General features: G+C 38.2%; 1 protein-coding gene across 1 annotated transcript in view; it reads left to right on the forward strand.

Moving 5' to 3' along the window:
- Positions 1–18,373, forward strand: part of RPS6KA2 (ribosomal protein S6 kinase A2) — a 140,460-nt gene extending 122,087 nt beyond the window's left edge. The window contains exons 15-21 of the mRNA XM_063307655.1: positions 1,615–1,704; positions 4,831–4,989; positions 5,600–5,761; positions 10,649–10,725; positions 11,623–11,740; positions 14,855–14,992; positions 16,449–18,373. Of these exons, the coding sequence (XP_063163725.1) occupies positions 1,615–1,704; positions 4,831–4,989; positions 5,600–5,761; positions 10,649–10,725; positions 11,623–11,740; positions 14,855–14,992; positions 16,449–16,574 (870 nt within the window). The 3' untranslated portion in view covers positions 16,575–18,373. The remainder of the gene's footprint in view (positions 1–1,614; positions 1,705–4,830; positions 4,990–5,599; positions 5,762–10,648; positions 10,726–11,622; positions 11,741–14,854; positions 14,993–16,448) is intronic.
- The last annotated feature ends 390 nt before the right edge of the window (positions 18,374–18,763 follow it).

Raw genomic sequence — 18,763 nt, forward strand, 5'->3', positions numbered from 1 at the left:
CACCAGCACCTTTCGTCAAAATGCTCCCCATTATAGTGAATAGGAAGCCATTTTCAAGCCATTTTACTTGTGGAGTAATTGGGGAGGGTGGGCTGACTGTTGGGAAATAAAAGATTAACCCTCCAACTATATTGTGCCTTGAGAGCCAGTTTGGTGCAGTGGTTAAGGCACCAGGCTAGAAACTGGGAGACCAAGAGTTCTAGTCCCGCCTTAGGCACGAAGCTAGCTGGGTGACCTTGGGCCAGTCACCTGCTCTCAGCCTTAGGAAGGAGGCAATGGCAAACCACTTCTGAAAAAACTTGCCAAGAAATCTGCAGGGACTTGTCCAGGCAGTTTCAGAGAATCGGACAAGATTGAACGTGTGTGTGTGTATCCACCTGAAATCCACTCATGGGGATTAGACTTCCTGAGCATACATTCTGTGCTAGATGGGGAGAAAGTCACTTGTGTAAGAGAGGATGAATGAATGGATATAAATGAGATGAAATGTCTGTATAATTGTATATAAATGCTGGAGGGACTATACAATACCAGATTTGGGAAGGCTTACTATAGATGTAGTCATATGGGCAAACAGGAGGACAAATTCTCATGTTACAACTGGCTGCTGATTTCTTCTTTTGCTAGTCCATGCTGGTAGCATACTTCTTTGAACAGCGTAACAGATGGAAAGCAACAAATGCTGAGAACTTTTCAAATCCTGGCTGATGCTTTCCACCACTCATGTAACTACAACCCTTCTCGGAACTGGGGGGAAAGAGACTTGCCTTTAATATATGAAATGACCCTCAGAATAAATTGGCATCCTTTCCCATCCCACCTTTCCCCCATAATTCCACAGCTATGATCTACAGCTATAGCAAAGGTATTTCTTCTGCCTTAAGGCTAACATACTACCATCATTTAAATTTATTATTTTGTCATGGGATAAAACAACCAGTTTGAACTGGCAGGTTTCATAGTGAACCACAAAACTTACATTTCCTAAGCCTGCTCTTGAAATATTTGAATAAATAATAACAAGAATGTCCTTGAACATACGCCAAGAAAGTTTCTGCTGCTACCAGTGAAGAATCATAATAGAATTCTCTCTAGAGAAACACTGGATGTTTAATAGGCAAGGGGAAATGACTTCAAGCTATAAATGTTGTGTTCTCTGTGTGTGTATCATAAGCATGTTGATAAGAATGCACAATTTTTAAAAATATCCATCTGTTCTACAGATTTTTGTCTACATTTTTGTACAAATGAACATCTGAATACATCTTCTTTGCAAATATTTTCTCCTGTTGTATGCATTTTTTGCATCGAACTTTCCTCACTCATTTTTGCATAACATTTTTTTCCCCCTCTTGGAAAGATTCTTCACAGTTCTGAATAAGTATAATATTTTGAAGAATAGTTGCATGGATATTTATTTGTTTATTTATGTTTCAAATTTAGTCACTGCCCATCTCACTCAAAGAGTGCCTCTGGGCGGTTTGCAATAAAGATTTACAATATAGATTGCTATTTAGTTATAGCATAGTATATCTATGCATAGCTTTTCTTTCAAATGCACAGATGAGGCTTCCTCTCTTCTTGAATTTGCTCTGTTCTCCATTTCTCCATTAGATAATTGATAAGAGCAAAAGAGACCCTTCAGAAGAAATTGAGATTCTTCTGAGATATGGACAGCACCCAAACATCATCACACTCAAAGATGTGAGTAGTTGTTCAGGTCACACATTTCTTGTACATATCTCCGTGTGAGTAAGCTGAACTTTAAGAAAAGTTGTTTAGGGAAAGCTTTGTGATGCCCATTCCAACAACCTTGTGGAAACCTGTGCTGTATTATTGGGTTTAGAAGGGTGTATTAATAAATTTGCAGGAACATTGTTATTTGTTTAATTATAATTGTATTGAATCCTGAAGTGGGATCAGAATGTAAAGAATTAAGTAACTACAAAGACCTTGTTGATACATTTTCTTATGTAGGCAGGAACTTTATGTTTATGTGTAGTGGCCTTACACAAAGGTTTTCCATTTTACAAAGTGGTGAGGATCACTCTACTAACAATCTATAAGCAAATCTTGCAACAACAAAAAATGGAAATCATCATTCTTTTAGGGAGCTCCATGTTTTTATATATATATATATATATATATATATATAATGCAAATGATGATGTAATAAATCTCCTCCAATTTTCTTTTCAATTATTCTGGGATGTATGAGGGTTGAATGAAAAGTAATGCCTCCAATGTCATAAGTCGCCTACAACAGATGGCAGTACTGACACACTACAAGCTCTGACGTATTCTTGAGCATCTGTTCATTCACTTCAGTTGGTGGGAAATTACTGTTAGAAAAGGTTGTGATGCTATTGTTTGTCAGATGGAAGTCTGCAGTGAGTACTCATCATTGTGCTTTAAGCACACACTGTGATTGAATTTCTGACTGCCAAAGGAGTCCCTCCAATTGAAATTCACCATCAAATGCAGGTTGTTTATGGTGATGACTGTGACGATATGAGTACTGTGCATTGCTGGGCCAAAAAATGTAAAAATTATTATTTATATGATCAAAAGCAAAGTGTATGACTTGTGATACCAGTCAATGAGTTTCCCCTGAGAAAAGTTGATGAACTGATTAAGGACAATTGGATCACTCAAAGGGAGATTGCAGTCAAGCTTGGATATCACAGGAATGTGTGGGTCACATTAATGATGATCTTCAATATCAGAAGGTTTGTGCAAAATGGTTTCTACATATACTGATGGCAGAGATGAAAGCTTCAAGACTTGAACTTTGCCAGCAATTGTTATGCTATGAGAATAAAAGTGATGGCCAATGAAACACGTGCTCATCATTATGACCAAGAAATGAAGCATCAGTCCATGAAGTATCATCACAAAGCTTCACCTGTGGGAAAAAAAATTCCCAGGCTTTGGCAGGAAAACGCATGGTTATGGTTTTTGGGGATACAGATGGTATTATTCAGAAGGATTTCCTTAAACTTGGTACCTCTATCAAAGGAAAGCACTACATCACAACACTCAAAACTTTGAAAGAATGATTAAGCAGAGTTCAGAAGCACAACTTCTGCAGCATGACAATACTAGACCTTGTACTTCATGAGCCACCTAATGGGCAACTGTGAAGTTAGATCTCACTGCATTATCTCATCCACTATATAGTCCAGACCTGCACTGTGGGATTTCCACTTTTTCCCTTAATTGAAGCAATACCTACATGGATATCTGTTTTGATCAAATGAAAATGTAGAAAGGATCATCAGGACCTGGTGAAAGGGACAAAGTTCTTTCATGACAGCTTTAAGCTTGTCCATCATTGGCAGAGGTGTGTAGTGAGCAGTGATGATTATGTGGAGAAGTAAATACAGGTAACAAAAGAACTCATTTCAAGGATTATTTTCTTGTTTCATTGATTAAACTATTCCTACTTCAGAGTTATGAGGGAGGAGGCATTACTTTTTATTCAAGTCTCATATAATAGCACGATTAGGTATATAGGTAAATAAACACTTGACAATAATACCATGTTCACCTTTTCTATAGATAGCATCACATTTTCAAGGCTGCCCTACAATAGGTGATTCTGCTTGACATCCCTATATTCATGTGTCAACATGCTGTCAACAGCAACAAGTAATGTTCTGATCCTTGTTTGATTATTTAAAAAACAGGACCAGGGAGATAGGTTGGGGTGTACATGGCCAGGCTCATCTGCTTCAACTCATGCTTGTGTGTGTAGCTCATTGCCTTACAATTAAGAGTATGCAATCAGGAAATATTTGAATTAAACCAGGGCAGGCATATTAGTGCCATCTAGTGATTTGGACTTCAATTGCCAGCATCCCAAAACTGTATGACCATTGGTAAGGATTGAGGGAGTTGTTCAAATATCTGAAAAAGACCAGGTTGCCTATCCCTGGTTACATTAAGCTCAAGAGTACAGCAAACCATTCACAAAAATAGTATTTGTTCTGGAATTTATTTTATGTTCCTTTTTATAACCTACATCTTTCAGTTTTCCTTCTAGAATGATTTGTTTAATGTTAATAAAAACGCAGGTAACTTGAGTTTATCTAGCCCCCTGCATTAAGAATTATGGACATATGATTTATTGAATATTTCATTGAAAAAATATGGTCATTCCAGAATTCATATATTTGATCTATTTATTTAACAATAACAAGGAAACAACGTCTTAACAGTACACAGGATCTATGAAATATATTAACATGGAATTAACATGATAAAAGACCAACTATAGAATCAGACTATGGGCAGTGAATTTCTGACCACATTAACATACTTCATCAATGTGATATGGTCAAAAGACTAAATCAATAAAGTGTGTGTGTGTGTGTGTGTTGTGTGTATGTATGTGTGTGTGTGTATATATATATATATATACACACAGTATACTCACACACACGCACACAGACACAGACACACATACTTCATCAATGTAGCCTATGAATACCCTGCAAACTTCAGTGTTAGGTTTAAATGTTTTCACTGGTTTACAAGAAGATAACCAAAACGAAACATATATTGAAAGCTGGCCCTGAACATTGGGCCAATTTGATGTTCAGTCAAATAATCCACATAGTTTCAGGATTAGGGAAACCCCCTGGCATTTATGCTGCATTTTCCCATCAAGTAAATGTCTGTCTGTCTGTCTGACTCCTGGAAATCTGGAATCAGGAAAGGAACAGGTGGTTGGTTTGTTCATTTGTTTTGGTAAAACTTTGTGCGATGAGGTTTTAGTGCATTTAAGGTTTATGGATCCAGTACTTGATGACCTTTCTGCATGTACAGGTCTATGATGATGGAAAATTTGTATACCTTGTGATGGAACTGATGCGAGGAGGAGAACTCTTGGATAGAATACTTCGACAGAAATGCTTCTCAGAACGAGAAGCTAGTGCCGTTCTCTGTACCATTAGCAAGACCGTGGACTATCTGCATTCCCAGGGTGTGAGTATACCAGTTCTTCTGCATCCAACCAGCTTTCTAAAAAAGTTACTTTGTGTCATTAAAATATTGAATCATGAAAGGTATTATCATCTCCCCCCCACACACACACACACAATTGACAATGAGAATAAACTTGCAGGTGATTCATTTACTATTGAAAAATGAGTGATTGTGACATAGAATAAAATGGCAGTCCATCTGGGCTCTTATAATAAAGGTCAAATGTTTGCACTGCTTCTTTCAAACTGAAGATTTAATTGCTATTACCTTTCTAGTTGCAACATGAGCTAAATTACTGGCAAATTGCAGCTTCTCATTTATGAACTGCTCCCAAACAGATTAGCTGCATATAGTTTATTGGAAATGATTAATATTTCAGAAGGCTAAAGATAAATGTAAGATTCATATAGTTCCTCTGGTTTATTACTAAAATGTACCCTCTTTTCTGTTACTATGCAGTAATGTCAACATTTATCAAGGCATGGAACTAAATGTGCAGAAGACACTTCTGAAAGTAGCTGATAATTTTCAAAGAATGGCAGTTGGGAACAAAACCATTTACCATTATAGCAATTTGGGTTTAGATAATGTATTTCAACTTTATTTTCAGGTTGTTCATCGAGATTTGAAACCTAGTAACATTTTATACATGGACGAATCAGGGAACCCAGACTCTATCAGAATGTGTGATTTTGGATTTGCCAAACAACTGAGAGCTGAGAATGGTTTACTAATGACACCATGTTACACAGCCAATTTTGTAGCACCCGAGGTATGGAGATTTAAAAAGTTCACATGATGGTCACTATTTGCACTATGGGCCATACCCAGGAGTTGCCCATGGTATTCCTACTGTCATTTCTGGAGTGTGATTTCAAGACCATTAGATCTGTAGACAGGTGGCAGCACTTGACCAACCTTCTCTGAGTTCAAAAGGTAAGTGGGGTAAGGCTTGGCTAGTACTTTGATGGGAAGCAAGCAGGAAGTATGAGGGCTGCACTCTAGACTGGGAAGTTGAAAAAACATCCCAGAATAAGACAATAGCAAACACTTCTGTGCTGTGGCAAGATAACTTCATGGACAGATCTGGGAAATCACAAGGAGTCAAGGTGAAACTGAAGGATATTTTACTTACGTTTTTTATCACATTGTTCCAGTCCTTGGAAAATGCTGTAATCCCTGCAAAGAAAAAACAACATTAAAAATAACACAAAGGGAGATCCATCACTTTGATCCCTCATATGTCTAGATTAGTTTTACTTCGTTCAGTCTCATTCATTCTATCATAGTTTCAAAACGGTGGTTGAGGACAGAAACAGCAATTTCTCACTATAAAATCGGAGACCATCCTCATGCAAATTACTGTATCAAAGCACAGATTACTTCAGAACCAGGTCTGCGTCTAACCTTTTCATTTTCGGAATATTGTTGAAGGGGTACTAGCAGAGCAGCTCCAGACGTTCTTGAATTATTATTTATTATTGGTCATTTTCTGATTGCCTTCAGGATTTATTTGGAGTGGGGAAGACATTAATATTCCAGGTGGATTATTTTCATCCAGAGGTGATCATTTCCTTACTGACTCTCAGTGGGCCTTTGTGGATTTTGGTGTTACAGCCCATACCATTCTTCATGGCCGTTTTACCTTTATGGTTTCATTTTTGAATTAGAGGATGACGGCTGGAGAGAGATGTTCAGTGTCATGTAGCTGATATGTAACACTCTCTTTGCACTTAGTTAACATGTCTTTGTAATCCAATATAAATAGATTAACCAACTGAATGAAATTTCAGGGGAGAAGGCAGTTGTCAGGTAAACTGCTTCCTTTCTCTTTTCCTTCATAAACATAAACTTTGCAGGAACCTCATTTGCTGCTTTTAGAAATCCTCCTAAATGCTGTTTCATTTCAGCTCCCATTTTTCTCAGCCCAAACATCCATATATTGTATTACCATATTAAATACTTTCTCAATTATACAGGTTATTAAAAAGGCAGATGAAATTGCATGCTTGTTTCATATTATCTTTTTAAAAATTTTATTTTGAACCCTTTTTATATTGGATGGTAGTTATACCAGTTGTATATTTAATAGCAATGATAGCATGAAATATTATGAATGGTTAAAGACATTTAGAAGAACTGACCTGCCATCTAGTGGAAGCATCTTGACAGGAAAACTAGCCTCATGATCATTGGCAGTGTGTAAATTTAATCACTTAACAGCTTTTATTTGTTCCAATTGTTTCTGAAGTCTAGGTGAAGTTCATTTGTTCTCTTCAGGGACACTGGAAATCACCATGCTGATGCCAGATATCACTCACTTCACTTCGATTTCAAATTGTCAGAACTAGTCTTTGACTCTTAATTTCTGAGTTTTATGAAAGTTTGCACAAACATTTGCTTCTGTTCTCCTAATAAGTGCAATTTATGAGTACTTTTTTAGTATATACTATCCTCATGAGGCCATTGCATGGCCCAACAGTGCTAGACAATTCTCATCCAGTCTCCAACCTTCAGTTTTTTGGGGAACTGGCTGAGAAGGTGATTCTGCAGCAACTCCAAAGAACACTGGATGAGGTGAATTATATGGACCCCTTCCAGTCAGGTTTCAGATCTGGCATTGATCATACTAGTAGATGACCTCTGGTGGGAACAGGATGGGGTGGTGCATCCATTCTCACTCTCCTTGCTCTCTCAGCTGCTTTCAGTACTATCAATCCTGATATTCTTCTGGATCAGCTTCAGAGGCTGGGAGCAGCACTGTGTTGTGCTGGTTCACTGCCTTCCTCTGAGGACCATTCCAGTCGCTGTTGATGGGAGGGAGAGGTCTTGCCCACCGCCCTTGCTTTGCTGCAGGATTCAATACTCTCCCCTCTCCTGTTTAATATAAGCATGAAGCTGCTGGGAGAGGACATCTGATGGCATGGGTGAGGTATCAGTAATACCCAGCTTTTTATCACCTCCCTGGGCTGTCCAAGTGATGCCGTAGAGATTCTGTCTTGGTATATATGGAGGTTTTGGGAGTTTGGATGGGGCAGAACAGACTTCAACTCAACCCAGGCAAGAGTATCTTTGGGTTCCACGGCCCCCTGGTTCCAGGGATTCTCCATCTCTTGTTCTAGATGGTGTTGCACTGCGCAAAACAGAACCAGTGAGCAATCTGGGTGTCCTCCTTGATTTACAGTATCTGTTTGAGGAACAGGTAGCAGCTGTGACCAGAATAACTTTTGCACAGCTTCATGTTGTGAGCCAATTGCACCCTTTCCTGGGCTGGAAGGCTATGCTCATGGCCACCCATGCTTTAGTCACCTCCAAGATGGACAATTGCAATGTGTTTTACGTGGGGCTGCCCTTGAAGAGCATTCAGAAGCTACAGTTGGTACAAAATGAAGCAGCACAGTTATGGGTGCTTCTCAAACTGCACATGTTATATCTCTGCACCATGAGCTGCATTGGTTACAAATATGCTTCTGGGTTCAATTCAAAGTGCTGGCAGTTACCTATAAAGCTGCCAATGGCATAGGGCCAGGTTATTTGTGGGACTGCCTCTCCCCGATCATGTCTACCCATTCCATCAGATCCGACAGGAGAGCATGTTATGGGTCCCATCCATGAAAGAGTGCCACCTGGCAGGACCCTGGAAGAAAGCTTTTCCTATCACAGCACCTGCCTTGTAGAACATCATTCCCCTGGAGATCAGATTGTCCATGACCCTGTTAGCCTTTCACAAGGCCCTGGAGACATGGCTGTGTTCCTAGGCTTGGGGATTAGGGGTTGGTTGGAGCCTGTGAATTAATTTTATTTAGATGTTTGTATTGTATTTATATTGATGGTTGGTTTTTATTGTTGCTGCTGTTATTAATAATTTTAAAATGTATGTGCAATGTTAGAGATGTGTTGGTTGGGGATGTGAATGTAGGTGCACATTTGTACACAGATGATTCCATGTTGTTCATTGAGAACCTGAATGATTTGCAGCCAAATGTTAGATTGCATGATGCAGTGAGGAATACAGACAGGCCTGAAGATTTGTGTATCAAAGATTAAGGAAGTTGTATTTGATAGAGAAAATGGAATGAGTGATTGCAAGTTACTGTATATATAAATGATGAAAAACTAAAGCAAGTAGATGAATTTGTGCATTATGGCAGAATGTTTACTAAAGACAGGAAAATGGATGGAGGAATTTTAAAACATGTAAATTTGGTAGACAGCTAGTGATCGTATGTGGTCTGATGTATAAATGTTGAAAGCAGAAAAAATGGCTGTATATAAGAACATGCTTCTGCCCAATTTGTTATGTAGAGGTGCGACTTTGGTATGTCAGAAACATTATGGTAAATTGAATACAGTAGTAATAGATTAATTAAGAAGTGTTTGTAGTAAAACAAGAAGTGATAGGGACAGGAATGAATGGGCATTGAACAAATGTGTTTCAAATACAAAAATGGAAGAAGTACATTGTAGTTTGATTAGAGAGAGAAAATGAATGAGGATTTAGTTTCAGAATCATAATATGAAGGAAGAGTGAATAGGTCAAGAGAAAAGGGAAGATTGAGAATGTTATGGTTGGAAAGAATTGATGAGATTCTCAAAAAGAAATAAATGAGATATTTAAAGAACAAAAGGCAGTGGACGTGGTGGAGGCACAAATGATTTATCAGAATAGGAAGGTACAGAGACATATAGTTGGTGTAAACTAGATTTAGCTTTTTCTTTTCTTTTCCTTATCTCACACCTTTAATTTCTTTGATTTGCCATTTCTTACTTCTTTCCTGCACTCTGCATTATGTTGTTTACTCTGAATGGAATAGCAAGATGGGCAACTATGCATGCTGATTGGGTCAGAATAAGAAGGTAATCTGGGAAGTTGCCAAACACATCCTCAACAAAGAAATAAGAGTATATTCAATGTGATGGCACTTCCTCCACATGGTGGTTGTAAGAGACAAAAATGGGAGGTGCTTTTTTCAGTTTCAGGACACACATACACACCACTATCAAGAATTCATATAGAATACTTTAATGAAATATACTGGGCAAACTGATCCATTAGTAGGTGAATTGCAATCAGTGAAATAGGCTTTGATCCTATTGTTCGTTTGTTGGCTTACATTATTATTATTATTATTATTATTATTATTATGCCTAACTCAATATGACTTCTGGCATTTGACATAAAACTTAAGAGAATATAAAAACACTGCAGTTAATACAAATGGTCACTCACATAATCAGCCGTAACTACCTAAACCCCAAATATTCAGTCAAACAAATCAGTTTTGCCACCTTGTATTAAGCTAATAGTCAATGTACCAGATGAAACTCCAGTGGCAAATTGTTCCTAAGCATTGGGACCATCTCAGAGAAGGAGTGCCTTTGAGCCCATGTCCCCCTGAATTCTTGTCGGGATGGAACCCCCAGCATCCTCTTTCTGCATCCTCACATGGACTGTGCAGATTCTACCTGGAGGAGATGGTCCCTAAGGCCCTCTGCAACGAAGCCAGGAACAGCTTCATAGGTTAAAACCAGCACTTTGAACTGGACCGAGAAGCCTATCGGCATACATACTTAAATGTGAAACAAGCAACAGTCAAGTCTTCAGCAGCTCCCAAAGTAGTGGAATATAATATACTGCACTTATATTTCCTTTCTGCAGGTCCTGAAACGGCAGGGTTATGATGCAGCCTGTGATATCTGGAGCTTAGGGATTTTGCTGTATACCATGTTAGCAGGGTAGGTGCAAAATTTCTTAATATCTGTAGTCTGATAAATCTTGGAAGTCTATGATTAAAACAACAACAACATAAAGGCAAAAACATGACCTAGAAGTTTACAGTGAATACCATTTGAATTACTTAGTCGGGTGCTGAAGATTCATATAACTGAAATTGCCAAGTTCATTATAGGCAAGTTAAGGCATATTATTTGCAATCATTTATTCCAGTTGATTTGCATTTTCAAATGACTGTGTTTTGAAAAATTAAAGCAAGTAAATGTGTATATCAAAATAGACTTTATAGAGAAAAATGCATACCTTATTTAGTTAGCAATGACCATCAAGTTGTACTCCGTAGTGGAAGGTTTTATAATACCGCCTCTTGAGCATTGTTTCATATCACAAGAGGAAAAGAAGATCATTCTATAGGAACTGTGTCCAACCCTGCCCACCTTTTTTCAGGACTTCAGGTTTTGGCTTATACTGTAGATGTATTTCATTCTGCTTCTTAGAATATCACAATGTTTTAACGAAGCTAAAATACAGCATAGATTTACCCTATGGAGACAATATGCTTAGATAGTATAGAATATTTAAAAACCTGATTTGAAATGAAGAGGAAGAGAAAAATGCCTGAACTTGGCTTGCAAATTAATTTCCAGATTTCTTCAAAGGGATTCCAAAAAGAAGCGTGCTTTTACGTTTTTTCCAGCAGAGCCACAAGACTAGAGCAGGCTTGCTGTTTTTGTCTTCAAAGGATGCCAGTCTGGCCAGCTGAGAGATTAGGAACTGGGGTTCTATACTCAGAGAGCACAGCATTGAGGAAGACTGTTTTATGCAAGCCGGAAGTATTACGCTTTGATAATGCTACAATGTGCAAACATCTGTTTCACATATTATTGGTTGCTCAACAGATTCACCCCTTTTGCAAATGGACCAGACGATACTCCAGAGGAAATTCTGGCTAGAATTGGCAGCGGAAAATATGCTCTCACAGGAGGGAACTGGGATTCCATATCTGATGCTGCAAAGGTAAAATATCACATCATAATCTTATGTTGCTAGTGACTATTATCCATTTATTTTGCTTGTGCTGCTCCTGATTGTCCTCCATCGGTTTTGATATTCTGCAGTTCATAGTGCATAAAATGAGCAGCAATAAATACAGCAGTTTCTTTACAAAATTGAATAGCAACTACTATAGATAAGCATAAGTCCATCTTGAAATTGTGAATGCCTCTGTAAGGACTGTCATGGTTGCAGTTTTTCTATGGTTGATCCATAAAATTAGAACAATTCACTGAAATGATTGAGGATTAACCACAATACTCAATCTAAAATGCCTGCTTGATCTCATGTGTAACACAGATGCCATATTTTGTAGCATTATCAGAATAGTTTGGAAACAACAAACAGCAACGTGTGGCTCAGATTTTGTTTAAATTAGAACCAAATGAATAAATTGAATATGTTTATCTTCATTTCAGTATCTTACAGCTTTCTGGGCTTGTAAACTTCCATTCAGTTCAGAGTTAGTACAGGCAAAGTAAGAAGCAGAATTAGCTGGTTCTATCTATTCTTTTTTCTGATTCATTAAGCATTTTGTTTTTAGCAATGAATGATCAGATGCCATTGTGAATCTACAAGAAGTTTGTTAGCCTGTGTTTTGGATGTTTGAGGAATTCGTAATTTGCAGTTTTTGACACAAATTCCCCCAATTCGATTGTCCCAAGTAAATGTATAGATCAAAATTTACAAGTCCTATATAGGTATATTCGAAGTAAATTCCAGTGAATTCAGTGAAGCTTGTTCTCACATTAATGGATATAGGATTGCTGCCTATAACTAGTTAAACACCAATTGCCACACATCCTGAATATTTTAACACAGTTCCTGACTTCTTTTATTTTTTAAGTGTTAAATTTATTTGAAAATACATCTTTAAAGAGAAAATATGGATAGCAATATGGGTAGTCCTTGTTAGGGGCCGTTAATTGGGACCAGCAACTTGGTCATTAAGCAAAGGGGTTGCTAAGTGAAAAATCATGTGACCACGACTTGCATACTATTGTAATTCAGCTTTCCTTGCTTTACAGTATCAGAAGGATACAACTCCAAACAGCGGGATGAGCCCAAATGGCGGGGAAGATTTCCAGAATTTGACTCATGAGGAAACCAGTAAAAGGGCAAATCTTATAGCCCTTTTCCCCCAATCCCCCACCCTTTGGAATGCTCACCCCGGGATAATTAGCAAGAAGAGAATTAATGTTTGTATTTATATTCATTGAAGAGGATGGGGTTACAAGAGAGTAAGCAGGCACACAGTGTGGAATACATATCTAAAGGTATCTGCTAGTGCCAGCTGTTTGCCTAGCGGCGCTCCTGACTGTGAGCCACTTGGTGCGAAATGGATTAGGGTCTTGTCAGTGTCAGGCAGCAGCACCAGTAGGCTGGAGGGTTCTAATCAACTAAGATCACAGAGCTGAGCTTTTAAGTTGTAGTTAGCACTTTTAAGGGATGCACTGAGCTGCAGAGAAAAGCAGCTCAGGAAACGATACTGTAGCTTGTTTAGGCTACACTCTCTGAGGAGGGTAAAAGAAAAAAAGATGGGTCAGGCACAGGACAGTGTGTACTGACTGTAATGGCCAACACGTGACTGAGAGAGAGATGCTGTAAAGGTCATAAATGCAGGCATTGGTCACAAAGTTACTTTTTCATCACTGTCGTAACTGTGAACGGTTGCTGTCCAAGGCAGTTGCTAAATGAGGACTACCTATATATATTTCAATTCAAATTAGAGTTATGGATCGGCACAGGCATATGCGACACGTATCACAAATAAATTGAGTCCCCCAACCTTGGATAAAAGATATATTTTCAACTGTGCTGGCAATACAAAGGATTGCATTGCATTTTATGGTATTGCTTACAAATTCCTGGATGTACTACATCTTGTACGATGTCACCATCAGTAAGTAAAAGGACTTTTCAATTGTAATACTTATTCCTTGGAACACTCTCCCCCTTGAAATAATGCCTCTCCTGACCTTGTTGCAATTTAAACTAAGGACATCCCTATTGACCTTCATATTTGGGAGTTCATGGTGATGCTGCCAAACTAATGAGGACATTGATATACTGTGTTTTATTATTGTACTACTATTATTCAGGATTCTTCAAGTGGCTCTATTAATTGTAATTTATTGCATCCAAATACATTTTTAATTTTGTAATCATATGGAGAGGCCTTGAATAATAGGTGATACGGAAATATTTTAACCAGCTATATAAATTACACTGAAAGGGCTCTCTTATGACAAGTGCTGATATGGGCTTAAAGTAGCATTTACCATATGGTTTCTTGCTTGTGCCAGAGACTCAGTTTAGGAATCTTGACATACCTTTTGAAATCAGGCATAAAACCCAAAGTGATAGGAAATTGTTGCCAAGATTCTATCTTCTCTATTTTTTATTTATTTATTTATTTGGTGCCTTCAAATCAGTGTTGACTCCTGGCAACTATCTGGACTAGTCCCTGCAGTTTTCTTGGCACAGATTTTTGGAAGTGGTTTGCCATTGCTTCTTTCCTGGGGCTGAGAGAAAGTGATTGGCCCAAGGTCACCCAGCTGGTTTTGTACCTAAAGCAGGACTAGAACTCAGTCTCCCTGTTTCTAGCCTGGTGCCTTAACCACTACACCAAACTGGCTCTCTATCTTAGATTCTATTTATTATTAAAGTAGCTGAAAATGCATTGACAGCTAAAGACAGTTCTTTTGTAGGCATAGCACAACCCAAGTCTGATCCATAATGTTGCAACCCAAGCCAGATCAATAATCTTTAGCTCCATCTTTCTAGAAATCAGCACTGAGGCTTTTTTTCTTATGGATACAGTTTTAATATAACATCCTGATAGGAAAATTGTGCGTTTGAGGCACTGAAAGTGTTTGCTTCTCTCTTTCCTGCCCACACCAGTAGAATTTCATTACAGTAAACGGATGTAGGACTAACTGTTACAGGCTGACTTCTTATGCCATTTTCCACTCCTGTCATCCATAACTGAAATCATAATTGTCCAGAGTGATTATTATTTTTAGTAAAATAACAAACAACATCAATGTAACCTTCTCTATAATTCCATTTTTGCAGGATATTGTGTCAAAAATGCTTCATGTAGATCCCCATCAGCGCTTAACAGCAGCCCAAGTTTTAAGGCATCCATGGATAGTAAACAGGGAATATCTGTCTCAGAATCAGCTGAGCAGACAAGATGTTCACCTTGTAAAGGTATGTCTAAATGCTGCCATTTGGATTCCTAGACATAGAAAACATTGGTGATGATCTCATAAGGTGCCAACATAATTAACCTGATTTTTCATACAACCAGAACTAGCAAGATTGTTTCATTGGGCATTAGAATCTTTAATACCCTCATCCAACCTCCCCTCAAAATTATTATTTTTTAAAATGTCATAATTTGTACAAAGTCACCAACATTCATGCAGTCTTGTGAGAAAGTTCCAACTTCTTATGCAGTATCTGACAACATGTTGTTGTTCTTACTCTAAATGTTGAGAGGAACTGCCAAACTCTGCTGACATTTCAAGCCATTTTTTGAGGAGGAACCAGGCCACAGTAATCATGCAACAATGCTCCGATTCTGAAAAGTTGCACATCTCTGTCATGAATTATTTGTCAGTTAGGATAATGAACTGATAGGGAGAAGAAACAGGATCCCAGCCTACCTTACAGAGTTTCATTTTGCTCAGCATGGGTAGCCAATTAGTTGATGGAACAGCTTGGAGGCTCTGGTTGAGAGGAAAAAGATTTTCTTCTTACATGCCAGAATAACCCAGCAGCCAAACAATACCTGGGAACTGGGGGGAATAACCTCTAGTTGCCAGGTTGCCTATGAGATCCACCTCCTCTCAGTTCATTTGAAATGGGACTGACCATGAGAGGCATCCTCTTTTTGTCTGGAGACATAGCGTCCTTGCCCACTGACAAAAATTAAGGCATGTAGTTGCTTGGATTATTTGGGGCATGAGTTTTTTTGATAGTGTTAGTGTCTGGAGCATTAGGTCAAATCCATGCTGGTGGTATGCAAGTCATAAGAACCTGGAATGAGAGCCCTAATTAGTGACCAAGACATCAAGAGCCCTCACAGTCCCACACATTGCAAGAGCTTGAAGCCAGTCTCCCTTCATCCATCAATGGAGGCAAGCACAAGATCAACTTACTTGGAGGATCCCCAGGTGGCTCAGTGGAATTGGTTATATGGCCACTAGGAGGCTGGCAGATCCTTGTTTTTTGAATCTGGGCTCTATGCTGCATAAAAGCATCATGATAGCTGTAACCAGTAAAGCTACTGGCAATTTTTTCCCCATCCTTTAATATAAATTGTTGCATGTCTTGCTTGCAACTCCTTTACCTCTTCCCTACACACTGTGTTTAAAGTGGGTGGCCTGACAAAAGATATCTATGTGTAACATATATACCACTACATTTTTCTGGGTAAGATCAGAAGGGGAAAAAATGAAATTTGCTGACAACCCCCATTACTAAATATTAGTGTTGTGCAGTACATCAGATTCAGTTTTGAAAAGGTGCTTTAGATTGCAGGAGCATGAATATAGCACCAGTCTGCATCTCTTTAAAGCAGCCATGTCTTTTCCTGGGAAGGGGAAGAAAGAGATTATTCTGAAATACTTCATGATCTCTCTCTCTCTTTTTAATTTTGCAGGGTGCAATGGCAGCCACCTACTTTGCTTTAAACCAAACACCTCAAGCACCAAGGCTGGAACCGGTATTGTCCTCCAACCTGGCCCAGCGAAGGGGGATGAAAAGATTGACCTCAACGAGGTTATAATGGTCCCAAAAAGGCCTGTTTAAATAACAAGAAAACACTTACCCAATATAGTGATCAGAGAAGCTGATCTATATTGCTAATTTTGCAGGACTCCTGGCACATAAATTGTTTTAATCAGCAAAACTTCAGTTTAAGGCAAAGTTATTCTTTGCGTTCAGGTATTTTTGGGTTCTGTTTTTTTACATTACCACCAAGATAGCAAATACCTAGAAATGTGCCATTTTTCAATTGCTGTATTGCTTCTTATTTAAGTATCAACTGCTGACATATTGTTCTCTCCCCTCCTCCTTTAATCCAAATGCTATTTTTGGAATTATAGATGCTCTGTAAGAACATCTTTTTGTAAGCACCTTTCCACAGATTCAGTTTTAAATATCAGGTCTACCAGCATCTGTGTTTGGTGCATTGTCAACACTAGCAATTAACAACAGCTATCTGCCATTAGCTGTACTGAGGTTTGTCTCCGAAGAGTTGAGCATGTCATGATGTGTGATGCCATAAAAACAATATCCTATTAGGAGTGAAGAGGGGGAAAAAGAGCTGGAGACATACCTGAGCTGTTAAAGGAAAATAAATATTTTTATGAGTTTGGACCAGATGAAAGCATGGAAGGGAGATCAGAGTTGTGCTCATTGACATGACATCCATACATTGCAGGGTCCTATTTGATAAGGCCTCTTTTCTTGACCAAAAATTCACAATCTGATTTATCTTGGACAAAGGGATTTTATTTATCAAGTGACTATGTGTGGTCAGTTGCACCTAAACACTATACATACATATCTGCCTGGAAGTTAGAGGTGGAACCAGAAGATAGGACTTCAATCCTCCTCTTCCATTGATGCATTCATAACTACATGAATGAATACAAGCACTGTGCTTCATAAGCTGTTACAGACTTTCCTGTTATATCAACTTGAGATAGTGATCTTTTGTTTATTGGTTTAATGTTAAAATAATAGCTTATTGTGACAGGCTAAGATAAAGCCATCTACTGTCCAAGAAAGAAACTTTAGCAGAAGAGCTTCAGCAAGCAAAGTTTGTATTATTTCTTATATCAAAGGGAGCAAACATGTATATGAAGTTGGTCCTTCATGACATTTCCTTAAAAGTCTTGAAAGATTGATTGAAAAAATTGGTACATTTTATGTGTCGCTGATGCTTCATATCATCATCAATCCAGATTGCACCCATAGGCCATAACCAAGTGCAGTTTTAAGCATGCTCAATACAAGTAGTAGAATCCTATACTTCTTTACTCAGGAGTAAGTTTCATAATGCGACTTTCTCTCAAGTAAGATAGTACAGGATTCCCCCCAAGCCTTTGGAATCAGTGGCCTTTGGAGCACTCAGTTCTGAGTTGTATTGTGAGGATTATTTTAAGCACTTTACTTGACTTTTATTTTCAGAATGGATATTGCCACCTGCTAAAAGTGTTCAGAAGAAAGAGTATACTGCATCATTTTTCATTTGTTCTTGGGGAGAAACTGTGAAGTCAGGGTATTGCATCCTGCAGATTTTGTTGTTGTTGTTGAAAAGTAACACCATTTTGGTGCTAAGCACAGTTTGAGAGATTTGTATTAATTGAGCCTGCATACACAAAAGAGCAACTGCATTCGCTACTGTAGTGTGCTTCTTGATGTTTGTTTCTGTGTTCAAAAAAATGTTATATTTATTTTATTTTGTCTTTAATTTTTAAATTATATTTAATGTACATTTTGATGTGCTGTGCACACAGGACTGCAGCAGAGCAGCTGTTCTTCAAGTTTGACTTTTCAATAAAATAGTGCTGGGAAACACCATAAAGTGAGTGAGCTGTCTTAAGCATAAAAATATGAGAATGTTTTGAGTGTTAGAAATTCTGAACGTGTGGTCCTGCTTATCTCTTGGTAACAGAATAGAAACAGGATGTTTGAAGGCTTTCTCACCTTTCAAAACCCATAGCAGAATCCTCCTCCCATTAGGACATTTTTATAAGTAGCAAAAATTGATTTGTCTGTTTTGGATACCTGCTGACAACAGAAAGGCACAAAGAAGCACATTATTCAAATCATGTTTGATTGCTGTTTTTAGTCATTGATGCTGCAAGGAGTGTCCTGTCCAACTGGTATAGTCATAAGCTGATTTGGATCTTTCCAGTCAGTTGGCATACAAATAATATGAATCAGTTGGAATACAAATATATGAAT

This window comes from Candoia aspera, chromosome 1 (assembly GCF_035149785.1).
Source record: "Candoia aspera isolate rCanAsp1 chromosome 1, rCanAsp1.hap2, whole genome shotgun sequence".
Taxonomy (NCBI): Eukaryota; Metazoa; Chordata; class Lepidosauria; order Squamata; family Boidae; genus Candoia; species Candoia aspera.